The 23,858-nt window shown below is 41.2% G+C and overlaps 1 protein-coding gene across 1 annotated transcript in view; it reads right to left on the reverse strand.

Moving 5' to 3' along the window:
• bcr (BCR activator of RhoGEF and GTPase) overlaps positions 1 to 23,858 on the reverse strand; it is a 91,492-nt gene that overhangs the window by 21,827 nt on the left and 45,807 nt on the right. The window contains exons 2-8 of the mRNA XM_069703760.1: positions 18,829 to 19,013; positions 12,941 to 13,045; positions 11,719 to 11,904; positions 5,417 to 5,524; positions 2,852 to 2,909; positions 2,665 to 2,717; positions 1,696 to 1,836 (exon numbers count right to left, since the gene is read on the reverse strand). Of these exons, the coding sequence (XP_069559861.1) occupies positions 1,696 to 1,836; positions 2,665 to 2,717; positions 2,852 to 2,909; positions 5,417 to 5,524; positions 11,719 to 11,904; positions 12,941 to 13,045; positions 18,829 to 19,013 (836 nt within the window). The remainder of the gene's footprint in view (positions 1 to 1,695; positions 1,837 to 2,664; positions 2,718 to 2,851; positions 2,910 to 5,416; positions 5,525 to 11,718; positions 11,905 to 12,940; positions 13,046 to 18,828; positions 19,014 to 23,858) is intronic.

A 23,858-nucleotide genomic window follows, 5' to 3' on the forward strand; every position in this document is an offset into this window, starting at 1 on the left:
CTGTGTCGCTTCGCTCCTGCATGCCTCCACTGACCAAACCACAGGTTACTCACCACTGTGTACACGTGGAGGGTAACAATGACACTTTAGCGCTCCCTCAATCCTTTAGATTTCAGGTCAGAGCACTGTGGCCTCTCTGTTCCTCTATCACTTGTGTGCTATTGGATTGTTTTTGCTTCGTCTCATTACCACCATAACAACTGAATAATGGACAAAAATAATGATTACTGAGGTGAACTTCAATTTAAACTATCAGCCATGTCATGCTGCAAATGTGTTCCCAATACTGTGCGAACGTCAGCGTTCAAATCAACACTGTGACCATGTTTTCAGATTGTTTAAACAGCTGCTATGGACCATGAGTGCAGCCAAACAATTATATAAAAATTCTAAACACAAAGTGCAAAATTAACACTTAATAATTCTGCAGAACATGAATGAAGCCAGTGTCAACATATTATTCTTGGCAGAAACAATCCTTTCTTTTAAGCACCATCCTTAACTTCTTCGGTGAGTGTTCGATGACTGAAGTGTCTTGCACTTGGTGAAATACAGACAATAAAACTCAAGTCTATTATATACTCTGTCTATGGTGCAGTACAATATAATGAGCCCCATTGATTTCCATGTGCTGCTTTCATGTATCCATGATTAATATTTGATGACTGGTGTGGAGACCTGGACAGACTGAGATGGAAACTGAGGCCTACGGGGATAATAGGGTAGGGTGTGTGTGTGTGTGTGTGTGTGTGTGTGTGTGTGTGTGTGTGTGTGTGTGTGTGTGTGTGTGTGTGTGTGTGTGTGTGTCTATATGTTCAAAAGCAAACAAGAGCAGGAGAAAAAGAGCAGAGGGGAGGAAAGTGTGTTTGTGTGTGCGTGCGTCTGTGTGTATGGAAAGGGTGCAGTAATGACCCCCCTGCGAGCTGGGGGAGGAGCCTTTTAGACTTGCTCCCTCCCACCTTCCCTCTGTCTATGAATAATTAACTTGGATTCTGCCAGTCAGAGCAGACTGGTGGCTCATTACAAGGCATTATGTACGGCAGTGTCACACAAGCTATCAATCAAGAAGCATCCATTCATGTACAAGTTATTTCCAGGGATGAGACAGACAGTGGGGTGCATGTTTGTGTGTGTGTGTGTGTGTGTGTGTGTGTGTGTGTGTGTGTGTGTGTGTGTGTGTGTGTGTGTGTGTGTGTGTGTGTGTGTGTGTGTGTGTGTGTGTGTGTGTGGAGAGATGGGGAGACGCAGCAAGCACACAATCCCTCTACACCAGGCAACCCTGCCATAACCATATAAGGACATAGGCTCTCCTTTAGGCTGCAGATTGGTGGCTCCTGTATACTCATTTGGCACTGACTTCAAGGTCATTTAGAGGGTGGGGTCATGACATCATCACACACAACAAAGTGCATTATATCAGAGCTGAAATTAAACTGATGAAAAATGTGTGCTAGTCCATCCAAGAGGAGGAAATAGTACTTTGTAGGAGCTTTGGATTTAAATTGATCTTAAAGGAAATGTACTTCGAATAAAATGTTTACTACATTAGACTAGATTAGAATATAATAGAAAAGAATACAATAGAATACAATAAATTGGAAGATTAGACTAGACTATCCTGATAAAGTATCTAAATGAGCCATAGAAGGTGACACATTTCAGTCATCAGTGGATTTTATCTCTGAAAACACTCACCTCTCCCTTCTTGACAGTCACAGACTGGCGGCGCTGTGTCGACTCCTCGTTGATGCTGGACAGAAAGTTCTGGGAGATCCGCAGGGCATCCTGCAGCAGCGGGTGGTCCGGGTGGCTGGTGGGCGTGTGTTTGAGCAAGTCCTGGCAGCAGATGAAGAAACTTTAAGTTGCAAAAGCAAAAAATATGGTAAAAGCACACGTAGCCAGATATACATATGAACATCGACATTTAAAAAGTTACAGCATCGTACATCTTACAGTTGGACATTCAAATAAGCTCCTCTTCTCTTTTCCTTTTTAGGTTTACAATACTCAAGTCTAAAATGCACATCTGCTGAACACAATACAGTAAAGAAGATTTATGCATGATCAAATTACTTTTTTGGTGTTTGGCTGAAGGTTATTAAGTTTTCATAGATGCAATAAATTCAGCTCTGACTCCTCAAAGTAAACGGTAAAACAAAATATAAAGACAGTTTTTAACAGACAACCATAAAACGAACAAGGCGGCACTGCATGAAGGAGACAAAGTAATCAAAACTGAGCTCTGTGAATGATGAAGCTGAGCCTTTTTTTTTTTTGCGTGTCTTTCTCTTTAACGTCAAAAACACTGAAAGCTTTGTACAAACAAATACACGCATCCCATGAGAATATGAAAAGGTTGCATGTATAATTTGTGTTCTGCAACAAAGCTAATATTCACCAACACAACTGTGTTTATTTTAAGTGATTTTTTGACTTGGGTTATGCTGGGGAAAATATTTTTGGGAGAAGGTAAACAAAGTGGATGTGTGAGAAATACCTTGAATATAAAACTATTTAATATTCTAAAAATATTTGCAACCAACTGCGGGTTGTGTTTTGATCACCCACCTCATCGCTTTTCTAAATAGTAATAGTGGAAATTCCTAAAACACAGAAATTCAATTTTTAAGGGGATTTGCTGGGCCTGCACTCTCTCTTACTTACATGAAGGACCAATGTGCTGCGCGTCACTCTGTCCACTGGTTTATAAAGCAAAGCTGTGAAAGAAAAAAGACAGACAGCAGAATGAATTTTTTATACGGCTGAATTAATATTGTATGCACTATGTAAATATTCTGATTTATGTTCTATTTTAATAGCACTAAGTAAAACCCAGCATGAGATGACTGACCCTCTAGAGAATTCTTGGCTGTCTCCTTGCAGTCCTTGGGGCTCCTCACCTTCAAGTTCTGTTTGAACACAAAACACAGGCGCAAACAGTGAAGTCAAAAACCTCTTTAAAAGGACCTTTACAAACGAGTTGAGTACAATTCAGTAATGTGAAAACATGGTGAGGTTAAAAATCTTTGCTTCAGCTCTGAGGTCATCCACTTCGAAATTAATTTTGCCATTCTCAGCAGCTTTTTCCCCTCCACCATCTTCCTCAGATGGCTCGGAGTCATGCATCATTACTTAGGCCATTAACAACCATACGATGATGAATTCCCCATCCTGCATGTAGATACCAGACTCAACGCTAACTGGTAGACCTCATAAAACATGGACAAGGACTGATGAGGTATCAGAAACTGCCACATGCTTGAAAAAAAAAAAAAAAAAAAAAAGCCCCTTTACTTGGCCCCTAGACCGAGTAAAATACATAGTTTATCACAGCATTTTATATCATATCCCACAAACCAAAAGCTAATTAATAAAGATGTTTACATTTGCTTTTTACATGAAAAAACTCCCTCACTACTTTGCTTTTAAAAGTTTGGCTATGAGCCCATTACAGCAGCTGCTGAACAAACCCAAAATGTGTGAGGAAAGTTGTAATGCAGTTCGAGCTTTCACAGCTCCCATCCATGTTAGATTGCTTGAATATAATGGTGCTGGAAAAGTAGATTAGCATTTTAAACCAGGGTCAGGTTTGTTATATCAGCCTCCAAAACTAGATTTGAGGCACAAGTATAAATGTCTTCAAATGTAGTTTGTCCAAGATAAAAGAAAACGTTCTGAGCCTGTGAAGCAGTTGGAAACTTGTGTTGAAAGAGACAAATGATTGAATTCATTACACTGTCAAGGTTCTACAATCTGTATAGGGGAGCTCATATTTTGACTGACCTGAAGCATCCACTATCCTCTGCATCGTTAACCCTCCCGCTGTCCTCGGGTCAAATTGACCTGCAGCTGTGTTCAACCAAGTTCTATTTTATTTTTTTATATTTTTTGGGATCATTGGTGACAAGGAGGCCGTGAGGGTTTCTTTACTCTCACAGCCTCCAAGTCACCAATGACACCAGCCACCCCAGCATGTTAACACTGGGTTTCTTTACCCTCACGGCCTCCTTGTCACCAATGATCCCAAAAAATATAAAAATAAAATAGAACTTGGCTGAACACAGCTGCAGGTCATTTTGACCCGAGGACAACGGGAGGGTTAAATTGAAATGGACTCACATGTGGAACAGACAAATAATAATGCACATACGCACGCGCACACGCACACACACCGAATTGCCTCTGGCTGCATTTGTATAGCAATATTCAGCCGAACATTCAAATTTAAATGGAAGGAAATTATAAAAAACCTGTGTGGGTGAATAATGAGAGTGTGTTTTGCAAGTACAGTAAATCAGGGACAAATCTGTTAAACAGCAGCAAAAATTGACTCTCGTCTAAATGTACAACACCACTCAGAGGCTGCTCTTTTCACTTACAACACATGATTTAACTCTCTGCTTTAAGTTAGTTATCGTCTTTGTGAGAGAAAGGCGGTCTTCTTCAGACTGAATGGCAAACTGTACAGATGCAGAGGCCATGTGGACATTTCTTTTAATAAATAAGTACAGAACCTTACAGACAAAAAACATTTGTTGTCCCCGTTTTCCACATAAGACACGTGATCACATGTATGACACATTCACCACATATTGCAATATATGATAACATGGGGAAAATATGGGGGAAAGTTTTTACATGGAAATCAGAGCTTTACACATTAGACCATGAAAATGTTCCAAAACCACATGTTTCCCATGTGCAATCACGTGTATATGTGGTCACATGAGTTTTTGCACGTTAATTTCCTGTAATTTTTCTGTAAGGGGAGATACAGATGAACAACTGATTTATGTTAATATTGTCCAGAAATAATAGTGAACAGTGGAAACACATTAGAGATTTTGTGTGCTACATGTGTGATGTAGCAACATAATTTATTGGTAAATGGTTAATGGTCTGCACTTATATAGTGCTTTAAAGACTTAGCGGTCTCAAAGCGCTAAGTCCCATTTACCCACTCACACACTAATGGCGGCAGAGCTGCCGTGGTAGGTGCTCTCCTGCCATCAGGAGCAACTTGGTCCTCAAGAACTTGGCATGTGGTCAGGGGATTTAACCACCAACCTTTAGATTAAAGAGCAACCCACTGTACCACCTGAACCCCATCAGTTGATACCTTTTATGAGCAATCGTCATTTGAAATTTGGAGAAAGACAAAAGAGAAACGAAAAGGTACAGTATGCCGACACTCATCTTTTATTGTAGAGGCAGAAATATGGGAGCTAAAAAACAATCTAGTGTAATGTTGGTGAAACTCCCCCTGTGATGAGTGTTCAACTGTACGTTTAATTCCTTTTATTTTAATTAGAGAAAGCTTTGCTCCAGAGAGCAAAGACAAAAATAACAAATTGGATAATTTGTTGGTATCTAGTAGTAAAGTGTCTGACCGTTTTTTCCCACTTCTCTTTCTTACCTCAGAGATTTCAGCAAACTGTGTGTTAGCCTGGCAGCACTTCTCCGCCGTCTCCACGGCCAACTCATAGTTGTCCACAAACGCCCGGTAAACTCCAAGCTGGCTGGCCTGATGGAGAAGAAGGATGTGAAGTTCATTTTATTTTAATTAACAGATTAGACATACTAAAAATGCGTGTCAGTCAGATTTTTAATACAGTGACAGTAAACGTGTCGAACTCAACGTAAGCTTTTAGGGGAAATAATGGCCTTCTCTCTCACAGAGAACTGCTCATTTTTAAGAGAATAAAAGCAATGAATGAGGACTTTCAGCTATAAACTCAGACACACGTAGACAAATCCAAACACACTCCAAAATCTTCTGCAGAGTCAGTCAGTACAAATACTTTTTAAACATTTTTGTTTTTTTTACTGTTATTGGAAAACCTACAGTTTAAGTAATGAGTATGTTTTGTAAAAATCCAAACAGTGACATTTACAAACTGTACATCAGACAATAGAAAGCACACTTCAACCTTAAAAATGCTAAACTGCAATAGTGAGATAAATAATCCTTGAAATGTTATATCCGAGACTGAAGGTTTCGTCCCGTCAGCTGTGTCTGAGAGACTGTATATGACAATTGAACAAAACAACCAGCAAATTAGACTGACGGATCGCCACAACGGCGCAGAACCACGGTAGTCCTCGCAATCCGTCGCCATAGCAACCAGCGAGACCTGCACCGTGCCAGGGTGAGTAATTAACGATCGATGTAACGGAGGCTATGAAAGCACATTTAGGGAAGCTGGATGGATGAATTAAACTCCGGCAAATGTTGCCTGCCAGCGCCGAGATCCATCTTGACAGAGAACAAAAGGACAATCAATTCTCCTGAACAAAAGCGAGCGCGGGAGAGAGCACAATGGAGATGGACTTTGTACGTCATGTTGAGAGACACACACACACACACACACACACACACACACACACACACACACACACACACACACACACACACACACACACACACACACACACACACACACACACACACACACACACACACACACACACACACACACACACACACCTCTAAAATGATAGCATCTACAGCATTGTGCACTGAACATGTATTATGACATTTAAAGCTCCTATCACGCACCATATTGCCATATATGAGCCATATATGAGCCATTGACTTTTTTCCTTTCCAGAGTCAAAGCTTAAAGGGCAGTTCAGGTTTATCACAACTTGGCTATCACGTGATTTGCATTAAGGTCACACTGTACCACTTGCTGGGATCACTCAGCACAAGAGATGAGCTTTCAGATGACTAAAGACGTTCTAAACAGCCTCATTCATTCAACATATTTATCTGAGGTACAACAGACAGTGAGTACTACCATTTCCTGTCCATACACAATTATGACATGTACACCGGAACAAAGTTGAACCAGGAAGTTAGCCTGTAAATTTGAACCAAGATGGATGTCAGTTTGGGTAATAATTTCACTGTTCACCTTTGTTTTTGTCTCCAACAAACTTTTGGCAAACCTGGAGGTTTGTTTCCAGCCAGGTGTATGATGATCCGACTTAGTGCTTCTTCTCTTTGGTTTTACAAATGTTCCCAATGTACTCTGATCTCAGCAGTTAACTGTGGTGTTCACAATATATCACAAAAACATGAGCCAAGTTGCTACAAACCAGATTTAGCCTTTAAAATCAGCGAGGATAGAGCCTTAACTAAGAGGTAACACTGGCTGAATATGTGCTAGGTATTTTGCTTGAGTTTTGTGAATGGTTAGGTTTAACGTATCTTATTCAACTAGACATTCTTTCACTCTTTTACCGTTGTTGATTTTTCATTTGCTGCTGTGTGTAAACCATTTTATAATTGTAACTCTGGTACTACAAATAAAGGACAACTACACGTGTCAGCCAGTAACCATTCTTGTCTCGAACCGAGCCCATTCATCTTCCTATTTTTAGGCATAGCCCTGACCTCCCTAACATGACCTGAACTTTGCGTGACCATTGATTCTCACAGGAATGTATAGTCACAAATTTTTTGAAACATTGTTCGCACTTATTTTGTTATCGCTGGCAGTTACAATGTGTGTGACAGATCTCCCTTTGTTTGTACAAAAATGATCTACACCTTTGAGGGTGCGTTGTCATGTGCGTCTGAGAAAACACTGCAGACACAGGACTGAAATTAAGACCTCGTTTGCTCACAAGTACGTGTCCTCATCTGTATTTCTAACAGACAGAACTTGAGGGTGAATTTCACATGGCAAACTTGTTCCCAAATAATTTTTTTGCACATGCATTTGCACAAAAAAAAAAAAAAAGGAAGCAAAAAGGATGAAGGTGAGGAGTAGTGCAGTTTTTTTTTTTTTTTTTTTTTTTTTTATAATCCTGCAATCCTGTGTCCTGCCCCGGGCCACACAATCTGCACCACAGCAGAGGCCATTCAGAGCGTGACAGTTCGACTGTGGGAGGGAACAGAGAGACTGAATGTCTGCCAGCCACATCCACGGAGCCACACACAACGGCACGAAAGGCTTACCAAAGTGTGCAGATGCAGTTACAGTATCGTGGCAGAAAATGGCTTTGGGAGATGAAAGAAACTGCTTAGGTGTTTGGATTTCTCAGTTCAGGATTTGTCCCACGTGAGAGTATGTGTGTGTGTGTGTGTGTAATCCACAGCGGAAAACAACATTAAGGAAAGAGCCTCATGACAGACTACGGCCATTATACGAGACGGCTGAATTTAGCCTTCGGTCCCGAGGCGTTCTAACACACTCTGATAATTTCTTACAAAGAGAAAAGGCGCTGTTTAGTCCATGATGACACAATGAAATGAGCAGACAGAATAAGAAAGCCTTCATTTCATTTACAGCTAAATGAAAGCGTGCACGGCCGTGCTGGCAGCTCCACGAGGCTGTGAAGTCAACACCAGCATGCTGACAATGAGAATGTCACCATGCAGCTGTTCAGCAGGTGTAATTATTTCTTCACTGCTCATCAGAAGTTAGCATGTGATGTTTGCTAATTAGCGCTTGTACAGTTGAGGGGGATTTGTCTCGCAGGTGGTTGTAAAGCGACACGAGACAACCTGGACTGTCGATCTCATGATGGGACTTAGACAAAACTTCAGGGATCAAGTGATTACAGTTCATCCTATGGGTCGTGAATGACTGCACAACATTTGATTACAATCCATCAAGCAGTTATGAGATTTCAGTCCGGACCACGTGGACCCGCAGACAGATCGACATTACCAGACCCGGGACACCATCGTTTAAAAAGAACAATGTCTCATCAGGCTTTCTTGGTCCTCCATCTTTGAAGAGCGACATTCAAAGCCAGTTTACCAGTTTGCCTGTCTCTCCTCATGGTACTGCTGTGTGTGAAGTGTGTGTGTTTCGGAGGAGCAGAGACACGAGTGTGATTTTGTCCTATTTTCAGCCTTCAAACACTTCACTCTGACACTCATGCTCATAACCTGTCACTGATGCTTTGCCTTCCTCTTTTCCCTCTGTCTCTCGCCTTCCTTGTTCTGATGTTTTATGATTCCTAAGCCCTCACAGATTTCAGAGTCTTGGTAAGACAGCTCTATCAGGGTTGCAGCAGCCTAAATCCACTTGCCTAGTCGACTCCTATCCTCTCTCAGCGCTGCTGCTACATCCCCCCCAGTCCTCATCTGATTCACCTCCTCTACTCCCATCTAATCTTTCATCCCCCTCCTCCTCCTAATGGAACGTCTGTCATGTAGCATTTTTCTCTTTTTCTCCTTTTTGTAGACTCAGCGTCTTCTCCTCCTGACTTTTATTAACTACTGTCTGAAGGGAGGCGGGGAATGGAGTAGAGACAGTATGAGCGCAACATCTGAGAAAAGAAGAGTGACAAAGACAGCTACCGTAGACTCCCGATTGTCGAAGCTGATTGCTGAAGTGTAAATACACAGTGTGAAAAAAAAAAAAACGGTCTCTGCCCGGATGACGTAATGGTTTAACCAGACAAAGAAAATGGGTAAAAGTACGGACATCACTCTATGCAAGTACTGGCTCCGTTTTCCAATCTAAGTCATGAAAACTAAAATTTTAAAATGCATTTCTACATATTAATGTTCTGGGCAGCCCCAGAGGTCAAATTTAACCTGGATTCAACCTTGCCCTGCAAATCTATAAGGCTGACCAATAGAGAAGTCATTTTTCTGCTGGTGTGTCAGTTTTTTTTTTTTACATCGTTACACCACCAGACTCAACGTGCAGCATTGCTCTCAAACACTGTTCACAGTTGCTCATTTTTTTTACAGGCCACATCAGAATCACGTCATCACATCTTTTTTGTAGCTGACTGTGTAACTCTTTTGTTGGATCGAAACCTCATATGGCTGAGAGGAGGGAAAATATAGAGAAGACCCACTGCTAAAGGTGCAATATGTAAGATTTAAGTCCTGTCATGTAATACCACTTTGTACGTTAAGTAGTAAGTCACTGCAGAGTCCATCTCTTCGAGTTTATGAAGTTTGGTAGAATTTCAAAATGTCCTCCACTGTTCGTTATAGTTGGCTTTTCTTGTTTATAATTTAAGATTGTAAAATTAGGCTGATACAGAGGTGGAACTTTACAAAATTGGTTCATTTCCATTTTTAGCAAAACCATAGCAGCAAGAAAACAGCAACAGCAAAAACCATACCTCGACACCATTAGGAATGTTTTTCGTTACAACCCGTGTTGTCAGTATCTGCACCAAAGATCTGTTTTGAACTGTGTAAACGAGGTCAGCGTGTCTGGTTTGATAACTAAATAAAGTCGACGCAGTTTGGTAGACAGCTGAATGACGAGATAACTGAGCTTGTCACATACAGCTATTAAAACTGCTCTGAGCCATGTATAAACAAACAGCCAACATATTAAGACGATCACTAATGTTACATTATTACTACATAGCCATCAGTGTTAGCAGCATCAAACTTCATTCTTTTACTCGATGTCTCCAGCAGTCTCAAGTTTCAGCGCTCGTTGCGTTCATTGTTCCACAAAAAGAGGTTTGAAAAAATGCCACTTCTTCCTTTTATGTCGTCTTAAGGGCAGACTGGACGCTACAGCGACTCGCTATCGCCTCTTGAGGTGTGAAGTGGTATTACAAGATAAGACAGACTGAGGCGAGCTGGTGAGCGTGCTGACTTCAGTAGACATCTATGCAACACAATAAACAGATGTCTTTGACGTGATGTCAAAACTGTTATTTCTTCACATTTTGTGTATAATTTTAGTTCATTTGTGAACATTTTAAACTAAAAATCTCTAAACAATTTGATAATTGCTTTCTGCGTGTCTCTTTGACAGTAAAAGACACAAATTAAATCCTAATTTATTAGCTACACCTCAAAGGGTGCCTCCTGGAAAAAGTTAATAAGTGTGTGTGTGTGTGTGTGAGAGAGAGAGAGAGGGGGGGGGGGTGCTCCTATTTATAGCAGCTTCTTCGAGACACAAAGCACACAGTGCTGTGATGGCCTCAGCTGCCTCAGGCAGAAAGGCGGCATTGTGATACACGCCTGCAACTCCCTCTGTGTGGTGCGTGTGTGTGTGTGCGTGTGTATGTGTGTGTGTGTGGTGCGTGTTCAAGCATAAGCAAGGCTGAGGAGGAGAGAGAGAGAAAGAGAGAGAGAGTGAGGGAGACACCAGTGGGAGAGAAGCAGTATTTCGGAGATTAACAAATGATTCATTGTAGGTTAATTGGCCCATTGTGAAAATGATTAAATAGACCCAGTGTACATTTGGCCATGACATCCTTGGCAGAATCAACTGTGCGACAGAAGGAGAGCAAGCGTCTGTTTAGGCGGAAAGAGAGATAGGAAAAAAAAAAGGATGATTCAGAGTCAATTTGTTCAAATTTTAAATGATAAGGAAGAGCATCACTACAAAAATCAAATGTAGTCATTTTTTTTTTCCATTGGTTTGTCAAATTTAGCTGATAGAGTCTGCTTCTGAAAGCCTCCTGATTAAAGAAACAACATTACTATGAATAATGTCAGTGGGTTTGCTTTGAATCCGAAATGTAGCTCCCCAAATGTCCTCTTCAATACCGTCAACTTTTTTGGGTGAACTAGTGTTGTCACTTTGATTAGGGGGAATGTCAAGCAGCTACACAGTTCTGCTTTCACGGGGACACTCGCACACTTAAACACACACACACACTACACACTACACACTACAACCGCAAACACCCCAGACCATTAACTCATCTCTTTCTTTAGCTATAAACTCTCTAGGTGCACTTGTATTAAAGGTAAATACACCCCAGCCTCACTAGTTTCTGGAAGAGGTCCCCGACTCTCTGGTGGTGGCTCCACTGCTGAACACGGGGCAGAAGTCCATCGTAGAACTCCTTGTGGATCTCGTAGAGCTCAGGCACTTTGAAGAAGATGGTTTCGATCTGGGCCACGGTGAGCACGGGCTGTGACGTTGTAGCGGCAGCTTTCAGAGGCTTCATGGGCTGAAAGGAACAAACAGAGCAGACGGCAGGTGTAAAAAGATGCTTTGCAAGGTGTCTTCTTGGGAACCACTTTGGAAATTCAGTAAAAGGGTCAGATTTGTTTTACAGATACAATAATCTGATTTGCATCTGTGGAGTAGGCTCAAGCACTCTCAATCATATTATACAACAGAACAAAACAAAAAACATTAAACTATTGAGCTGTAGAAGACACCAGTAAGAAGCATATTGCTAATTTAAGTACCCTGACAGGTTTAACTGAGGCAGCCTTCATGGTCTGGGGTAACTGATAATCCATAACGTTAGCTATTGCAAACTTTAGATAGATGTTATTGAGTAAGTTTATTGGTTTTTTTTACTCTTCTATACAGTGAATTGTAGCTTTTGTGGTCAAACCGTTCAAATGTTTATTTATCTGACATGATAAAATTCATATAGCACAACTATTTTGTTCGTCGCAACTCCTGAAAAGACGTCTCTTCAGTCAGTTTTACGTAACATTTTTGTTTGTTAAAAATACCTGCTTACTCCTGCAGAAATTGTATGTGATTAATTAATCAAACCAGAAAAGTTGCAGGCCATGAGATCAAAACAATGAGCTTAAAGGTGGTAATAGGAGGAGAAGTGAAGTGTAAAAATGAGTCAGCTTACACTGACTCAAGAATTTCTTGGAAAATGTGTGCCCTATTGAACAAGGGTGGAGTTTTGAGGGTGGGTAATGTTGATTTTTAAGATTGCTTGCACTGGCCAAATAAAACCTGGGCTATTCATGTGAGAGTTAGTATGCTTTTGTTTGGTTGGCTTGGTGAGTTTGCATAACTCTGATTGTTGTACCTTTTATTCTACAGCGAGGTATATGATAAATGAAAACAAGGAAACAACTTCTTGTAAAAAAAACATGCAGACTAACATGTCTAAAACCTTGGACCCATACTTCCATCTTCATACTGAATACTCAAATTGCCAAAGCAATTGGCAGACAGATAATCATACTTGACATTGTGCGTGCGTGTGAGGCATGCGTGTGTATTCTTACCAGCAGCAGTGCTTCTAAGTGGTTGAGATATGTTTCCTCAGTGGCCAAGATGCCAGACAGGACCCACTTCCTCATCTCCAAACCTTTTTCCAGGTCACATTCAGTCTGTAACAAACCCAGGGACACATAATAAGTTCCAACAATATCCAGCAATGCCATAGTATGCACACCAGTTAGTTCAAACCTGTGTGTTTTTAGCTGAAATTGTTTGTACTTTTAAAAAAAAAAAAAACATTTTTAAACTTTTTGTGTATTTTTTTTTTTTTTGCATATATTTTTTTAATGTTTGAGAACATTCAAAGCATCAAATTCTTCCATTATATCAGATGGTAAAAGAACCACTAATAAGACTTGTTTGTAAGTCTCAAACTGAAGGGCTCTCCGATCTTAGCTGAGCATGAAACCTTTGCAGGAATGCTGCTTGTGAACGCCACAGTCCAGAAAATGAAACAGCAACAAATGCACCTTCTAGAAATCCTCCCTGGTGACCTCCCTGTTCCCCTCAGCCCAGGAAAAGCTCACTGAAGAGCACCGACATGAAAGAAAACGGATAGACAGAGAAATTCCTCAGGCTGTCTTGTTTAACCATGAGTTTTGAAATAACTCAAACAGGCAGGTCTCCCATGGCAGAAAAAAAAAAGGTTGGGGTATAAATATGTGCATGTATGAGAGAACACACACACCAGCCTAGGTGGGGACATGGAAACATCCCGTCCTTCAGGCTAAGAGGAGGAGGAAGGAGAGGGAGAGGAGGAGGAAGGAGAGAGAGAGAATGAGAAAGGAAGAAAGAGAAAGAAGAGCAGAAGAAGAGATGGAGAAGGGAAGCAAGGCAAAGTAAATTCAGGGTAATTAAGAGAGGAGAAAGAGGGCAGAACATGAAGGGTAAAATATCTGACTTAATGAGGAGGACACGGGAATAGAAACCATGCGTGTACATATTCTATGCAGATATCTGCCATATACAGTTTGTGTGCACAACAATAGAGATTTGAGATGTGAAAGGGCCTAAAGGCCTAGGTCAAGACTGAGCATGTGAGGTGGGCAAAATGATTCAGGTCCTGGTGCTGAGATTTCAACTGATTCAGCCAGCTGGAAGACAATGAACATGAACACGTATGAAGAGTATGTATATTTAATTATTTTTGCTTTATCCTTTAAGTTTTGTTTATTTTTAAAGGATATGTTCACAGTTTTTAGCTAATGTTTGCAACTTTACTCAAAAAAAAAAAAAAAATCATTTCAAAAGCTATTTTAGAGTTCATCTGTGTCTGTTTGTGTCAAACCAACTGCACTCCTACAACTCTGTGCTGTATTGTCAAAAAAGTTCAATTATGTACAATATGTATGCTATAATATTGTATACTACTCCGGTGCATATTTATGCATATGTGCACTGGATGTATGTGGGTGTACATGCATTTATTTAAATGAAGCGGTAAATTGATTTAAAACCTGTTTCCATGGAGATGCATAAGCAGATGTTCGCACAGATCTCCAGGGACTCTTTTACAGTCCACAAGATTATAAAATGCTCCAGGATTATTATGGACTCCATTATATAGGAGTTCATGTTAGAGCTAAAATAAATATGCTTTGGTTTGTTTAAATCTAACTTCTGCAAATTGACTGAATGGCCTACAAACAATTTAATATAACCATGTGTAGTTACAGTTCTAATTAAAATCAATAACTATGGATCCGTTGTGCTGGTTTAAAAAGTTTGTATAACGCAATGAAATCTACTGTAAACAAGACGTGTTTCCAGGATTTAAAGACACTATTTTGCATTTTGGTCCAGTTTCTTAGCATCTTAGCCAGCGACAGGGTGGTAAGAACTTGAACGAGGCAAACATGATTTTACTTAGAGCTCCTACTCACAAACAACTACTGAATAATCTGATGATTTATTTTCTTAATTAACCATTTCATCTATAAAAGGTTCAAAATAGAGAAAAATGTCAATCACAATGTCCTAAAACTCAAAACGTCTTCAGTTGAAAGGCAGCAAATCTTCACAAATGAGAAACTGGGGTGTTTGGTGTTCATCTTAAAAACACATTCATGTTTTATAAATGTTTCTGCCAATCAGCTAATCAATTCATTGACTGATCATTGCATTTATTGGTGTGGTTTGGTGGCTTGGCTATAAGTATAATGGGACATTTGAGATATATGCACATTCTCCTCCTCTTCATCTTACTGTTTATCTTGTTTTGAACAGTTGATGTTTCTACTGTATCATTTTTCATTTTCTTTTTCTGTCTCTCTCTGTCTATCTTTCTTTCTTCAGTGAAGGATAAAAGAATGATTGTGACAGATATGCATTATGCATCACACAGAGCCGTCGAGGGATCTGGGCTGTATATAACAATATCATTCTCTTGAACAAAAAGCTCTAATCGCTCATTATGTAGAGACACTAACTCGACCAAAAGAGGAAAACTGTTTCTCTTTGCAAATTAAGAGTGCAAATAAATGTGTGCTGGAAGTAAATAAGTAATGAAATTATGATTTATGATTGCTCTTCAATGCAATATATTGAAGCACAGCGTCTTCAGTGACTTAAAAAGGGAAAGCCCGGGGCAGCAACTGAGCCCTGAGAATATTTGTGAATTAATGATAAATGAATGAAAATTCTTGCTGAGCGACAGTTACTGGCGTGAGCTTTACCTCCACAGAATATGCCCGCAAGGAAAATAACATGAGAAAATTCGAGGGTCCATTTGAAACATAGTGAACATTCAAAAAACACAAGGAGGGAAACCTTAACATCCAGCCACATTTTACTGAACTAGAGGCGGGAGACATGAAGTGTTTATTCATCGTTTCAGACCCCCAGACAACTTCCCTTGGAAGTACCCACATCTCCAGACATATCTTTTATTCATTGCCGTGGCAACTAATGAGCCCATCTAGGGATTCAGACTACAGGGGGTGTCTGTTTAGGTTTGAGGGTCTCTGATTCATCTCCAGTATGTGCAACAGAGTCAACAAAAGCTGAGATGTCCAATTTGATCCCACAGTTAACCCCTTACAACTCACACACCCCTCAGGAGAAGATCGCGCGAACATGATTCAGGAATTCGGATCTGCTTCTGATTCGTTTATCCGCAAGAATCAGCACAAAAAAGGTTTATTTGTCAATCACAAGGGGGCTGAGATTAAGACTGAGCAACAGTGACTGCAATAACATTATTTTCCACCATTCTCTCGTGGCGTGTAGGAGACTATCAGCTCATATAAACACTCAGAACCAGGTTGGAGAGGAGAGACTCGATTGGCAATGCTGCTCCATTCCGCACTTTATTAACCCTTTTCAATTTTCATTTCTCATATCTTAATCTGTTTACCATCCTGTTCTGCCATCCCTCACTTTCTCAAATGCCTAATATGATTGCATCCTATTTCCATGACTGCAATGTAATAGAGCTGTCTCTGAATTATCATGTTCACCAGGAGGCAGTTTTTTTTTTTTTTTTAAATGCAGCATTACTTCTGGTTATTTAAACCGCGCGTCAGTCAGATGTGATAGACACTGTCAGAGTTGGCGCCTGCAGGATTTTTCTGGATATGATATGCATTATGCCAACTCATTTTGGGACTTTGAATAGCTAGAAGCAAGCAGTGACTGCTCACAACAAAAGTGATGAATTTTAACAACAGAGATTTCCTTCCTGATATTTGTCATCTGCTGACTGAGCAGGAAAAGAAATGACCTCACTGATCAGGTTGTGGCCTTTAAGTGTCTAAGAAATCAACTGCTTTAATAGACAGAGTTCATGAACTTGGGGAAGAATACTAGGGACGCCTTTGTGGCCTGTGGGGTTGAAGGCACGGACCATTAACTGCAACATCCCTGGTTTATAACTGGCTGATGCGCTTTGTTTCATGTCATTCTCTCCCTCATTTCCTCTCGTTTCTCTGCTGACAGCTATATACATCATAACGATAAAAAAGTCCAATAAACTTAAAGTAAAGAAGATGTCTGTGTTAGTTGGTAAAGAGGAATAGGTCCTGGATTGACCTAGAAGGAGGATTTTATATACAGTAAAAGATGTGGTCAAAGGTTTTGGTAAATGGATGAAGAATATTTCAGAACAGTCGTCATGCATCAGTCGCTGACTTCTGATCAGTGACCCCCATCTTTTCCCTCTCCAGTGCAGGGAAGAGTCAGATTATGAGAGGCCAAGAGCCGCTGTACTGCCGATGGTGATGACTCATCACGGGGACATCGTAATACCATCAGCTCCCAGTGAGCCAATCAGAGCTCGTCTGGACTCTGACTCATCAATTAGAGAAGCAGCCTGGGATGATGTTTGAGGAGGGATTGTCCAAGGGCAAATCAAGGACAATGGTAACTCCATTTTGATGGCAGTTATTGAAAGCCTGTCCGCCTGCATGGGGAATTTGCTGATGGATAATTGTTATAGTGCTGTATAATATATTTAACTGCCCATTAGGCCGCTGGCCTGCCGGCCCTGAACCTGAAGTGTTGGGTTTGTTCATGCATTCTGCCTCTAAACACAAACGTTTATTCAACAAATCCCCTTCAATCTCTCAGATAAGATATGTGTCTGCATGTGTTTGAAAGACAAGGCACTGGTTTGTGCAACGTCAAGTAGAGATGTGTGTGTGCATGTGTCCAAATTAAAATCAGTGAGAGTTCAAGCTTGCAGGTCAAAGGCTGATGCACTCAAGGGGCACATCATTCATTGGCAGATATGAACCATCAATCAAATTGACAAGCGCTTGCTCTCCAGTTCAGACAGTGAGCAAAGGCTGAGGGGGCGGAGCAACTGATGCAGTTTCATGACCACTGATGCAATTACTTCCTACCAAGGGCAGAGTGGATAGAGGCAACATTAGCCTATTATATTCTCCCATGATACCCTTCTATCCTTATGGCTGTGTTCACCTGGTACATACAAAGTGTTTGGTGCAAATAATAATGTGTCTTAACCAGGAAGGACATAAAGAATACAGAACAAATCATTTTAAAAAAGCGTCAGCTAAATGAAATGCAATGTAAAAATAGAAAAACATGTAAATGATAAATGAAACAAAAAAAACCTACTAAAACAGTCAAACTAAAACACTTTTTTTTTTTTTTAATTACCGAAAATAGATTCTGGTTGTAGTATCCATGCTCATTTTCATCTTTGCTGACTCAAGGATTTTGTGTGTGTGTGTGTGTGCGGGTGGGGGTGTGTGTGTGTCCTCTCCATGATAACCTTTGCCCCCCCCCCCCCCCCCCCCCCCCCCCCCCCCCCCCCCCCCCCCCCCCCCCCCCCCCCCCCCCCCCCCCCCCCCCCCCCCCCCCCCCCCCCCCCCCCCCCCCCCCCCCCCCCCCCCCCCCCCCCCCCCCCCCCCCCCCCCCCCCCCCCCCCCCCCCCCCCCCCCAGACGTCATAGATCACCGGTTTTCTCTCCGCAGACAAGCGAGAGCCGAGGAGGGAGGGTAAGAGGATGAAGGCAGAGATGTGGCGATGGAGGTGATAGGTAATTCTGCTTAATCTGCCGGATGAGAAAAAGCCAGACTCTTAAATCAGATGGGTTTCTTTACTGGATGACTGGCTCCGGGGTTATGAGGCAGGAGGTATTGTTCCTTATCAATTTTCTCGAATGGCAGATATGATTTCTCAATTGATGGCTATTTGACAGAGCAGGACTGCTGTAAGACTAGATTAGCCCACTTCCTGGTCTACAGTGAGCTCAAAATGTGGAAGAAGTGGCCCAATTTGACACTGAAGACTGATTCCAGCCCTGTTTGTGGGTTCTGAATAAGAACTAATTCACAGCTTCGGTATGTTTTTTTTAGATTTCTGCCTCCTCGGTTGCTGTGTCCCCTAAAGGAAGAGTTTGGCTGATGCAATGGACGTGAATACTGACCGACTTGGAGGACTCCAGCGATCCAGAGGAGAGGGTGTCCCGGCTGCTGCGGCTCTTTGAGCTGAGGTGTGGCGAAGATGACGGCGAGTCATCGATGTACGGCAGGATGTCGTGGTGCCGCCGCTGCTCCTCTGCTCGGTCTGCGTCGTAGCCGTATGTTGGAGGGGTCCCAGTGAAATGCCCGTCTGCGATGGGAGAAAAAACTAAATTTAAGTTTGCATCTTTCACATTTGGCCAACTTTCGTAAGGTTTCTGCTTTATGAGACAGGTTGCAGCAGACCGGTTTAACATTTTATATATCAGCTAACATATTACAAATGCAAATATGTCTGTAATAATTCAACCTGATTTCTATTACATATAGACATCTTTAGACAGGCAAATGACCAAATCGACCTGCTGTAAAGCTTTCTGCTTGGCTCTGAGTTCAGACAAAGGTAGGGAGACAGACTTCCTGCACACGGAGCAGGATCATGTCTTACATTTGCTGATTGGTTTCTTGCTCTCAGAAGGTTGCCAAATCTTGAAGAGTTAATTTCCAACACTAATTAATGCAGTTCTGGAAACTGGGGCACAGAAAATGAATTTCCTCTGCATCTTTGTGCTTGCATTCACACGGAAACTCAAAGAGGAAACACTTTAAAAGGCAGACAAAAAAAAACTGGGTCAAGGTTCAAATAATTTTAACACTGAGTGCAGCATCTCGAGGGAAATTTTCAGCAACTTCCCTCTGACCTGCTTCTACGATGGGCACTATCGCTTTCTCTGTGGGAAAATAACAGTTCTGCCAGCACAAAGTGATTTTGCCTGTGATCATGAGTGCTGCCCTTTACGAAGAGAGGTGGGAGAGACAGAAAGAACAAGAAACAAAGGTCAGTGAGCTGGATGCAAAAACAAACTACAAACTGACAACTGAATGACTTGTTTTACGGTGTCACACTCGGCGAGACGATGCATTTCATTGAAGCTCAACTTGTGGCTTCCATTACACACGTGAGTTAAAGCTGTTCTTCCAGGACGAGTGAGTACAGTCAGCGGTTCGGGGAACGTGGTGTGCAACAGCTGAGGGGAAGACATCATACATCTCAGAGGACCTTTTGCTCATCTCCTCCCACTCCTACAGTCAACAGAGTGGCACTTCTCGGAGAGCTGGCCGGGCCTCCTCTGTGCTGACTCAGACTAATAACATGCCACAGTGCTGTCCAGAGTCACAAACACATACACACAGACTACTCTGCAGTTCACACCAATTGCAAGCTTTGAAACACATTTTCTGATTCCTCTATAGCACCTGCAGTCTCTTTTGCATTTTTTTTTTTTTTTTTTTAAATTGTTGGCTTATATCAGCACATGAGCAGACATATGTTCCTAAAGTCACAGGTTTTGGAGTGAGGAGGAAAAAAAAAAAAAAGAGTGAAAGTAATAGAAAGAAGAATGCCAGCGTGTCCGGGGCTCGTGTGACCTTCAGCCCACTCACCGTTTGCTCCGCGTACTCACTACCGCTTGTGGGTGGGTGCTGCCCACTGCGCCTGCTTCGACCAATGGCATCCCGCCAGGCGAAGACCAACATAGAGGATCAGTGTGTGCGCGTATGTATTTGGTTCAAACAGTGTCTTCCCACAATGCAAAACCTTACAGCAAACAAATCTTGCGCATTCCTCATTCATTTTTGGTCTTTTGCATATATGCAGCATTTTACAGCTTGTTTACAGCAAAAGCCTTCATATAAGGACAACGGAGGAACAAAAAGTCACAGCACATTTTTAGCACTGATTCATCGCTTGTCTAAAAATACAGGGTGTGGATATGAAAAACACCAAGTGGGAAATGAATGAGTACCATCCTGGCATGTTTTTCTTTCTGTATTTTCTGACCCCGCCTCTATGTATTCATGTTAGGGAGCCTATAACATCTCAAGCTAAAATAAATCTCTCCTCCAGCTGTTTCTCCAGACCACTTGAATAACTGCAAGACTTTTTTTTTAAAAACCATACCTTCCTTTGGAAAACTGCTGTGACTGGAAACGCAGAGATTGTGTGTATGCATGTTGCGTGGCATGCCTGCTGTGCCAACACGCAGCCCTGAGGCCAAACATACTGAGCATCCAAACAAAAAATTTAAAGCTGGAACCAACTCCTGGTGAAAAGGGGACACATTCACAAACCTAAAACCACAAATATGAATAATAATGACAAAGAGTTGATGAAATGAGAAAACATGAAATGCCACATTTATCACCTCAGCTGTGATTATGACTAAACAGAGAATCCTCTGGGAAATGCATGTCTCAAAGGTACAAAAACTATAAACTAAATAGCTTCAGTTTATCTGCTTTTTACAAATGAAACAAGTCAATCCAGATATTTGAGATTATTAGAGTAGAAAACTACTAATACCTGTGATTTTAGACAGCTACTATAGTCTGCTGATGGGAATGGCAAATCTAGCGAGCTTAGCATGTGATTACCTGCACATGTAGTGTGTGTACATGACCTGCAGTTTCCAAAGGGGGAGGGCCTGAGTTTTACAAGTCTGTTAATGGGTCACAGTAGCCTGCAGTCGTCAAACACTAAGTTTCAGTCCGACCTCATCTCGGCTCAGACGCTGCTTCTAACGTCGCCTCGAGTCACTTTCTCTCCATCCTCCTCTCACACGCTTTGTTTTATTTTTCCTATCTGGCTTCATTTCATCTTTCTCTCCTTTTTGGTGAACTCATCGCTAGTATTTCCACCTATTTGAGGACTCCACAGCTGGCCTCTTCATCCTGGTGACCCGTGAGCTGCCTCACCTTCCCCGACTCTCTCGTATCCCAAACTACCGCCCACGGGAGAAGAATAAACTGAGAATATGACGAAGAGCACCTGTGCCTAAAGAGCAAGGCAAACAGACATACACATTCATACACATTCATACACACACACACACACACACACACACACACACACACACACACACACACACACACACACACACACACACACACACACACACACACACACACACACACACACACACACACACACAGAGTTCAGCCTTATGTTATTCTCCAAAAAAACATTCAACCCATTGATTTCTTCCTGGAGCAATTGGTGAAACAAAACAACCAAACTCTGCTTCAACCCGCAGAAATAAACACACACACACACACACACACACACACACACACACACACACACACACACACACACACACACACACACACACACACACACACACACACACACACACACACACACACACACACACACACACATTCCTGTAAAATGTTTACATGGAAACAGTGTTTGGGAGGGGAACAGGTCTTTTTCCTGCTGCAGGTGGAAAACCGCAAACACACTGGGAATAGCTGGTGCTCAGCTGCCATGGCAACACACAGGCCTTTCCAAAACAATATCACAGGCAGGGCAGGGGTATCAGAGTATCAGCGTATCATGTGACACTGAAATGCCATATAACAGAAGACTGTACGTGGAGGCTGCTTGCAGCTGTTAACTCGGTGCAACGTCTGGGTGCTGCGTGTGATACAGGGGATGTTCTGGAGCCTGGACGATGGTTAAGTGTCACTGTGTGTGTAAACTTCAAGCAAACAAACCCAATATCTGGTTCGACTCACAATCGAATCAACTTGATTCGAATCATACGTTTCCGAATGTTACACCGTCATTTAGAAAACATTATTGTACGGTTGCTTTCATTTGACCAACATTTACTGTTTAAGAACTTAAGCTTCTTCTTTTTTTCTTTTTTTTTTTTTAAAGGAGTTATACATTCTGGCAAATACATCAATTTTCAATCTTTAGATATGAAGTAAAAAAAAAAAATCACTTCACTTTTGACTTTCAAATTGATGTGTTTGCATTATTGAATAAACAAAATGTGATGTGTTTATTATATGGTGGGAAGATCCACCTGCTTCTCTGTGCTCCCACTCTTTAAGCTAACCTGAGCTAATTGTCTGCTGACTGTACTGTAGATTCATATTGTGTGTACTTATGAGATTTTCTTGTCTGTCTGTTTACTTAAAATACTTTTTTTTTTTGTATTTGTAGTAAAAAAAAAACGTATAAAGGAAGCTCATTTCTTGGGTCAGCGCTAATATTCTGGCACTGAATCTGCAGTATTATTGAACATTTTTAAATGACCTCGCAAAGCGTGTTTGTCAGCTGAACATTAGCAGCTGTGGTGTATAATCTGTTTTTAGCACCACAGTACACGATCGATGCCTTTTTGTTTTAAAAAGCTGTGATTTTGAGAGGCCACTTAACAGAGTTTCTTTCAATATTTCTCTTCTTCTCATTTTCTTCTCAGTTCATTCTCACTTTACTCTTTATTTTATACCACTCAATTTTGATTCGCTCTGCTCTGTCGTTGACTGTCTCAGTTGTTTCTTCCTACGACATGTGGACAACAGTTTTGAGAGAAGGTGCTACATCTGCCACGTGTACTGAAATGTGCCTTTGTGGAAGTTTGTCTTAAAATGCTTTTGAGAAGCAGAATGAGACCATTTTGAAATATTTGTTTTGTTTACACTTAAGATCTTTTAGTTGTATGATTTTTACTTACACTTTATGTTTTAATTGTTTTCAAGCCCAGTCGATGGTTTAAATTTCAGAGCAATTTGTTTTGAGTTTAACCCAAACCAATCAGTAACTGTTTATTAATTATTTTATGGACTGGAAGAGCATTTCCATTTAGTGTTTTTTTTTTCCATCCATCCAAAGATGCACTTTATGGTTTCTTTTATAGAAAAGCATTGACAAAAAAAAAAAAAAAAAAAATCCAGGAAACAAACTGATAAAAAGTAATAATATTAGATTCAAACTGGAATGTGAGAGGTTTAGAGTCTTGATTTACATTTTGTTGAGTAATCATTCTCATTATTATCTACACACGATTTTCCTCTTTGGCATTGTTTTGGTTCATTTTGTTTATTATTTAAAAAATTATTTCTAGAGGAAATCTTCAGTAAAGATGTAAAAATGAAACAACAAAGTATGGTTTACATTTTCTATGGGGGGGGGGGGGGGGGG

This window comes from Brachyistius frenatus, unplaced genomic scaffold (genome assembly GCF_029030835.1).
Source record: "Brachyistius frenatus isolate BFR_SWC_R1_liver_20210118 unplaced genomic scaffold, ASM2903083v1 Contig_3, whole genome shotgun sequence".
NCBI classification, from domain to species: domain Eukaryota; kingdom Metazoa; phylum Chordata; class Actinopteri; family Embiotocidae; genus Brachyistius; species Brachyistius frenatus.